The sequence below is a fragment of the Mus pahari genome, chromosome 1 (assembly GCF_900095145.1).
Source record: "Mus pahari chromosome 1, PAHARI_EIJ_v1.1, whole genome shotgun sequence".
Taxonomy (NCBI): Eukaryota; Metazoa; Chordata; class Mammalia; order Rodentia; family Muridae; genus Mus; species Mus pahari.
This window is the reverse complement of record NC_034590.1, coordinates 54,015,687-54,024,204: the sequence shown is the minus strand read 5'-3', so window position 1 is coordinate 54,024,204 and position 8,518 is coordinate 54,015,687. Positions and strand designations below refer to the sequence as shown.

The window sequence follows — 8,518 nt, the reverse complement described above, 5'->3', positions numbered from 1 at the left end:
ATAGCATGTATGTGAGCCTGTGTGCCTCTTTGATAGCATGTATGTGAGTCTGTGTGCCTCTTTGATAGCATGTATGTGAGCCTGTGTGCCTCTTTAAATGGTTAGGCTCTAAAGTGTTTTACTAGCACATGCTCATTGTACAATGTGGTAGGTAGCATGAAGACATTGTCATTCAAAGAGTACCATGTACTTGGACCCCATTCACTGGCATTACTCTCCCCAACGTTTCACCCACTAGACTCCTTCTTTTTTGTAAATAACCCTCTGACTATTTTATATGCGGGTGCATACATGTGTGTGTAACATACACAAGTATGCGTATGGGGGTGCATACCTGTGTGTGCATGCATGAGCATATGTGTGAGGCCACTACTTGAAGCTCTGTTCAGGTTCCCACAGTTTTTGAAAGGCCAAGACTTCCTTCTCAGCACTCCCTGCCGCCACGCTCCAGCCACTGCTCCAGAGCTCAGGTATTCTCTGCTTGTTTCCCAGAGGTTTTCACCCAGCCCTGCTGAGTCCTGGCTATCCCTCTGGAGCCCCTTCATCCTGATGGGGCATGGACATCACCACAAACACCAGCACTAAGGAAATCTTTTACTGGATCATGGCACTCTCTTTTTCAGTACTAAGAATCAAACCCAGGGCCTCATGCATGCTAGGCAAGTGCTCTACCCCTGAGCTGCATCCCTGCTCCATCATGACATTCATGAAAGTAGCGAGAGAATTCCACAATGAAATGAATGATTAGACGTTGATCCTGTTTCTGAAAAACTGACTCACTCACTCTTGAATTTATCAATTTGGAATATATGTGTATGTATGTGATATTGAAAAACTCTTTATATCCTGTCCTATAAAACGAATCGCAAAATGATTGCGGAGCCTGCATCTCATCCGAGCAGTGAATACATGCACAACTTTTTGAGCCCCATTCCACCTTCCAGAAAGGCTGATTTCAAAAGAAAACTTACTTTTTATGCACAATATTTTTACCATAATTTAAAGCATATTTATGTTGTTTGATTAGATGCTAGGATGGAATTTAATAATGACTGGATTTTGGAGAACAGTGACATTTAGAGCCCTCTGGCCAAAGGAAACAGAAACAGGTTTTTTTACTGTGCATATTTTCTTGGAGAATAAAACATTGTGATCTATAAGAGGCTTTAAAACACAAGAAAAGATACATTATTGTAGGATAGAGACTCATAGAAGAGTAGATTGAAAAGCAAACTCAAAAGAATTACATAAATCAAGTCATTAAGGACCTCCTTCCTGGTATTTATAAAAGATGGAAGGGACAGAAATGGTCATGACATTTAGATTCCACTGGGCAGTTTTAAAATGCTGTAACAGTTTTATTTTTAAATGTCAGCATTCACCACACATTGGAAATGATATTCTTTGCCATTAGGCCTACCATAAAAATGAATGTGTCAACCTAAATACAGGAGAAGGGGTAAGTCAAACTTCTTTTAGAGGGAACAGGCATTCAGACTGAGTCAATGCCCTAAGTGTGCAGATGAAGTTCTCCAGGCTGACATTTAGTGTGATATCCAAAGCAGGCTGAGTGGCTCTCTACCCAGCCAGTGCCCGTACCTTCCAATTGCCAGGACGTGCAACCTCTTTCCTGCAGCATTCCTGGAGTCTTCAAGGCGGGTGTATCTCTTCATCTTGTGGCCCTAAGTACCATGTGCACAACCCACACCACTTATGACCAACCACAGAGTCCCACTGTGTTACAACTGTCTGCATGCATGGCCCTGCAGCTAAGTTCTAGGCCTTTGGGAAGCCAAGGCTCACTTTCTCTATTTCCAGCATGCCAGCTGACACACTAAAAGTTAAATATCTATATCAAGGCACGCATAGCATAGTTTCCATTAGAAGAGCTGTAGAAACTTAAATCCATTATCCATTTGTCTCTAGAAATTTAAGAGACTAAGGTTAACATTAAGCACAGAGGCCTGGGTTGTTTACCTTGGACTAATCTAAGCATGTTTTACTTGTTCTAGAAGTCAGTTCTCTCCTCGATTCAGAGAGCTAATCAGACATTAGGTCTTTTCAAACCTCTAGGATGTTATCCCTCTTTTCTGTCTCCTGCCCTCTTCATGTTTTCTAAGAAGCCACACACCTCTAAAGGTCTGATTCTTTCCAACTGTATGATTTCCCTTAAAAAGGCATGCGGCTTCTTAACTCTCAGGATCAGGACAAAGTTCTAAGGTCAGGTCAGCATTTCCACCTTCATTTACCAGTTCCTAGAAGCATGTTGTCTTTTCAATCCACATAAATCATGCCCAACTTAAAACAAATTTGTATTTTAGTTCATATGTATGTGTGTGCACCTGCCCTGTGGCATCTGTTTGTTTTATTTTGGTTTTGTTTTGTGAGACAGAATTTCTCTGCATAGCCTTGGCTGTCCTGAAACTCACTCTGTAGACCACATTGGCCTCAAACTCAGAGATCAGCCTGCCTCTGCTTCCCAATGCTGGTATTAAAGGCGTGCACCACCACTGCCCAGCTAGTCCTGTTGTGTCTTAATGACTTATCATTGCTCCCATAAATCAGTGGATCTCTCTATCCTCATCAGAGGAGCTTCTTTCTATAGTATATCATGACTAACACAGAGATCCACAACTGGCCAACCCACAGATACAAGGCGCTATGGAGAGCTTAGCCCAAAGGAGACATCTACAGCATACCCCCTTGCCCCAACCAGTGTTTTCCACACACAGCAGTGCCTGTTTCAACTTCTAGTTGCTATGTTCCAGTATCTTCTTAGCCACCTGCCACTGCTGCATTCTCTCTAAGCTATTGCCCCCTCAGAATCTATTATCTTCAAAAAGGGTTAAGCCTTACAATGGCAACAATGAGTCCCAGACTAATGGCTTTGAGATTTGCTCCTTCCACATGTACTACAGTCCATCATAGTCCTAATCCTTACCTGCATTGAGGTAACCTCTCATCCTTTGCCCTTTTTTCCACTGTCCTATCTACTAGAGCTCTATGGATGTGGGGACTATATTTATTTATATATTTGTTTGTTTTGTGTATGTGATTCAAATGTATGCATGCATGCTTGCATGTGTGAAGGCTCATGTGTGTGCATATACACATATATGTATGTAGAAACATGAAGTTTTACATCGAGTATTGTCTTTGATCATTTTCTATTTCATTTACTGAGGCCGGGTCTCTCACTGAACCCAGAGCTCACTGACTCAGGCTAATCTATCTATCTAGCATGGCTCAGGGATTACCCCTCCCTTCTTAAGTGCTTAGATTGCAGGTGGCCATCAGGACAGCCTAGCTTTTTAAAAGTGGACTCTGGGGACCTGAATTCTGGTCCTCATGCTGGCATGACAAGTAGTTTATTCAGTGAACCATCCCCCCCTCCCCAGCCTCCTACATACAACTTTTCTATATCCTGATATCCAGTAAAGTTTCAGACTCAAAACAAATATTCATGCAAATCTCAGATTGAATAAAAGTGTCATATTCTCAAATCTCACCTGAGACCACTCCATGGCAATCCACTTGGGGCAATCAAACAGGTTGCAAGTCTGCATCACCTTGGGCTTGGGTGCATACATACACTTCCATTCTTCCACTTGTAGAATCTCTGCATGCATAGATTCCTCTACACACACAAAACTCCGTCTCTGAATCCCCCCGCCACAGGACACCGAACATGCAGTCCAGGGATTATGTTCCCAGCTCAAAAGCGAACAAAGAAAAGTACATTATTTATTTGATGTATGCTTGGTTTTTTTCAAGTATGCAATGGGTTTCAAAAGGGTGATGACTTTGTACCGAGGTGTGGATCCATTGAAAGAACACAAGTCTTGAGTCTCCTAGGACTTTAATCTTAACTATGGCTACAAAGACTTCACCTCCTCTGAACATGAATTTTCTATATGATAGCAATGATATGCCCACCTTAGTTAGCCTTCAAAGGGCTGTTATAACGATTAAATTAATTAGAATATAGAATGTGAACAGGTCTTCAAATGGTCTTCAACTCTAACTAATGGACTATATTACTGAGCATCATAGAAAGTCGAAGTCAAAAAGAAGCACACTATCTAGGCATGGTGTCACATGCTTATAATTCTAGTACTTGAGAGGTAATGGCAGGAGGAACAAGGATTTGAGGCAAATCTCAGCTATGTAGAGTCTGTGGCCAGTTTGGACCACAGGAGATCCTGTTTCAAATGAAATAGCAAGGAAGAAAGGAAGGAAATGAGGGAGGGGGAAAAGAGGGAGGAAGGGAGGAAGGGAGGAAGGGAGGAAGGGAGGAAGGGAGGAAGGGAGGAAGGGAGGAAGGGAGGAAGGGAGGAAGGGAGGAAGGGAGGAAGGGAGGAAGGGAGGAAGGGAGGAAGGGAGGAAGGGAGGAAGGGAGGAAGAAAGGAAGAAGGGATACTAGTCATCTAGCTATCAGAAAGGATTCACATTTCTAATCAATGGCTCTAGATCAGTGTTTCTCAACCTGTGGATCAAGACCCCTTTCACAGAGCTAGTATATCAGATATCCCACATATCAGCCATTTCCATTAGATTTAAAATAGTAGCAAAATCACAGTTATTAAGTAGCAACAAAAATAATTTTATGGTTGTGAGTCAGCACAACCCAATGGGCTCTATTAAAGGGTCACAGGATTGGGAAGGTTGAGGAACACTGCTCTAGTTCTTTTTTTGATACCCAATGTTTAAGATGAGTTTGGCGTCCTTGGTGATGGGCAACTCTACGTACAACCTTCCTATATTAGCTTGTTCCATTTAATTCTTAGAAACATCTTTCTCATTACTGAGCCTGTTGCCTTTAAACTTTATAAAGAATACAATAGTGTCCCTTCAAAACACTTAGAATCCCTTATAAAAGGGAGAGAATATTTAACTCACCGAGGGAGAGGTTGGAAGTGGTCATAGGGCATAATCTCTTTAAATCCATCACTGCAAACGAAACCATAGTGAAAAGAACTTTCTAAATCTGTCCACATGCATGGCCATTCACTAATACAGGTTTATCATAAAAATATCATTTCTAACTTAATGAACACATTGGTCAATTGACTAACACATATTTGATATCTCAGAAGACAGAAGTCTTTCACATTGAAAATCAAAAATGCCAAGTGGCTCATAGGCCACTGAACCAAAATTCAGACAGCATCTCTTCAGTTTTCAAGAGAAACACCCATGCAAGCCATTTCCAGTCGAATATAAAAATATGAAAATAACTAATGGCATACTAGGAAAAATTGTCTTCATCTAGATAAGTCTATTATTTCATTTTAAGTGTCATTATGCTAATAGAATGTATTAGTACTGTGAACACACCATTATGTTGGCCCACTCTTCAGAGAACTACTCTGCCTCCCAGAATCTGTCCTTTACAAGGTCTCCATGGATAGTGATGTCCAACCAGGATTACAGGAAATGAGTACCACAGTGACAGGAAATGCGACCTGCGGACAAGGCACACTTGCCCACTGTGGCTGTGGCCAGCTGGAGGATCCAGGGGAATTGATATTGGGCTGAAATTTTAAGATGCTGTAGGCAAGCCAGGAAACTTACCCAGACAGTCCAAGTCAGCAGGTACTAAATTATGTGTCAGGACAATTTCTGCACAGCTTTGGCATGAAAACTGCTTGCTCCTTTGCACAATGCATTATTTATACGGAGTTAAATGTAGACACTTCAAAAGCCAATATATAGTAATGGGTGAACCAGTTTAAAGTCTAAAATAGTGAGTGGGAGATATCTGTGACTGACTGATGGACTATGCATGGAATCCTGGCAGATCCACATATGTATGCATGTGCAAGAATTGCCCAAATGAAGATCTTATATTTACACAATCTCATGACAAGAGAGAGCTAGCCCAAGGGAGCAGACCAGCAAATATCTCTTAGTTCCTGTTAACTGTGGTTATAAATGCGATCTGCCACCAGGATGGGCTCAAAAGTTAGGAACTGGAAGCATATGGCCCTGAAAGTATCACCATATCCCAACTGGGCTTGACTTGTTTCTTTGAAGAGCATGAGCAGGTGGACCAACCTGGATGGGCAAGGATCCATGCTGCATTCCTTCAGCTTCGGTTTAGGCTTCACATTTTCTGGGTAGTAATGGCAATAGTGGTCAGGCACTACCCTTTTCAAGCGGATGTCCATGCACTCCGCAGAGTTGAGCTGATAACCTAAAGGTATGTGAGAGGAGGGCAGGAACACTGAATTATTTCTGCATGGTGCATGGTTCATGCTTTCTGTTATGGACAACCCAGCCCAGGGCTATCTATGGGATTCAGCTCAGAGACTAACAAGAGCACAAAGGAGAATTACCAAACACAGGTCCCAGGATCTTCCTGGTAATTAGTCCAGAAGCTCTGCCACTGAGCCCAAGATATGGGGACTTTATGCAAAGGAGTCAGATTCCTCTGAAATGGCTAAAATCCGGGGCCAAGCACAATACTTGAACTGATCATGGTCTACTGGCACACATTACAATTGGTTCCTTTAAGGGACTGTCTGGACCTTGGGTACAGGTTAGCTCTGTTCTCTAGTTAGTGCCTGTCTGTTCTAGGTCCCTGTAGCAGTCCCTCCCTTTCTCCCTCCCTCCCTCCTTCCCTCCATTCCTCCCCCTCCCTCCTTTTCTCCCTCCCTCCCTCCTGTTTCCTTGTTTCCCCCCATATTCTGGAAGTGTCTATTCCAATTTTCTTCCTCTCCCCAGATACTCGTTCAGATTTATTGTTTATATATCCTTAAGTATGAAACTGTCTTGTATAACATTGTTTGGGGGGAATGTTTTGAACTCAATTGATCATTTTACACACACACACACACACACACACACACACACACATACATATGTGTGTGTGTAGTGTATACCTGTATGTGTACATATACATACATATGTACATATGAGTATAATTAAATGTATAAACACAATTAAGTTAGCAAACATATCTGTGGTCTGAGGAATCAAACTTGGGGCCTTGGATATGCCAAAATCAGCTCCCTGCCCTTGACCCGAACCCTGGTGCTGATGTTTTAAATCATGGCCATTTTCCACTCATTAAGGTTTTCTTTACTCTACAGTATGCTTTGAGAGCCAACTCCGATTATTTCTCTCACAATACTCAACTGTTTGCCTCGGCTCTGTTTACTCATCTGCTCCCCTGAGGTAGCCAGGGCACCTTCAATGTTAATAACCATACTGACTGTGGAATTGGCAAAGTCAGTAGAGGCAGGAGCAAAATCCATCTCTCTGCTTCCTCTACCACACAGCCTTTCAAAGGGAAGGGAAGACTCACTCCTGACTTTAGAAAATCCAATTTGGACCATTTTCTTGGGGGAAAGTAAACATTCCAAGATACTGAGCACAGCAAATTTAAAAACAAAACAACTCACGACATGAGCCTTTCCTTTCTTGAGAGCTTTGATGCCAGCTTTCCTGCCATTGCATAAATGTCACATTAACTGTTGTTGTTTTTTAAAATAAGGTAATTTTTCAAAGCAAAAATGAGTTTTCAAAATTTAAAAAACAAAAACAAAAAAACAAAACTGAAGCTAATCTCTCAATGTCTGCCAATCGGTCTAAAGATCTAAAAATATATTTCAAGTCCTGATTGCCAAGAGGGGTCTGGCTTTATAAGCCACCAGGCAGCTTTCTACAAGACATGGCTTGGAAGTAAACTGAGCTCAGAGGAGCAGAGGATGGACTGGTACACATTACCAAAAGCAAGGTTGAAACCGAAGGAATGCAGATGCAGATGGTGTCAATAGACTAGTGCTCAGCAGGCAGCATCAGTGAGAATGGCACACTATCAAATGGCCACGGCAATCCCAGACAAACTCAAGTGCCCTGTGTAGATAATTACAGCTGAGAGCAAGCAGTCCTTCCAGCACCCTCGGTACCTCTGAGACCCACCAACTAATCTTCTTCATTATCCAAAAATCTCTGGCATGCCATTCATACAATTACATAGGTTTGATTAGTAATATAATTAAAATTTGGCAGTGCGCCCTGTATGGATCTGATGTGTATAATTTTATTTCCCTCAAATAAGTACAGACTAAGTTTACCTACCCTTCCTCAAGTCCATGTCCTAAGTGGAAACATTCTTGTAAAGGGACTCAATAGGGGACATACAGGTGTTTATAATTTGAGAGAGAGAGAATTCATTTTCTTGTTTAATTTTATTGCAGTTTAGAGATTACCAAGAGTAAAGAAAGAAGGCAGATTGTCTTTCAGCATTGTGAACAAATGCATTGAAATCCTGCCAGTGTGTGGGAGAGGCTGGGCAGCCCCTGCGGCCGCCCTGTGTTCTTCCACATTGTGTCCTCCCTTCCGTGTGGGATTGTTCTCACTGGGAGGTGTCACTGTGCACACTCATGGTTCCAGAAGGTCACAGTGTCTTTCTGTGCATATCAAAGTGAGAAGAAGAAGAAGAAGAAGAAGAAGAAGAAGAAGAAGAAGAAGAAGAAGAAGAAGAAGAAGAAGAAGAAGAAGAAGAAGAAGA

The 8,518-nt window shown here is 42.0% G+C and overlaps 1 protein-coding gene across 4 annotated transcripts in view; it reads right to left on the bottom strand.

Moving 5' to 3' along the window:
• Positions 1-8,518, bottom strand: part of Adamtsl3 (ADAMTS like 3) — a 276,839-nt gene that overhangs the window by 92,316 nt on the left and 176,005 nt on the right. For all 4 annotated transcript variants that reach the window (XM_021210057.1, XM_029532349.1, XM_029532345.1 and 1 more), the window contains 3 exons: positions 6,058-6,196; positions 4,900-4,950; positions 3,510-3,714 (listed from right to left, as the gene is read on the bottom strand). In XM_021210057.1, coding sequence (XP_021065716.1) covers positions 3,510-3,714; positions 4,900-4,950; positions 6,058-6,196 — 395 coding nt within the window. The remainder of the gene's footprint in view (positions 1-3,509; positions 3,715-4,899; positions 4,951-6,057; positions 6,197-8,518) is intronic.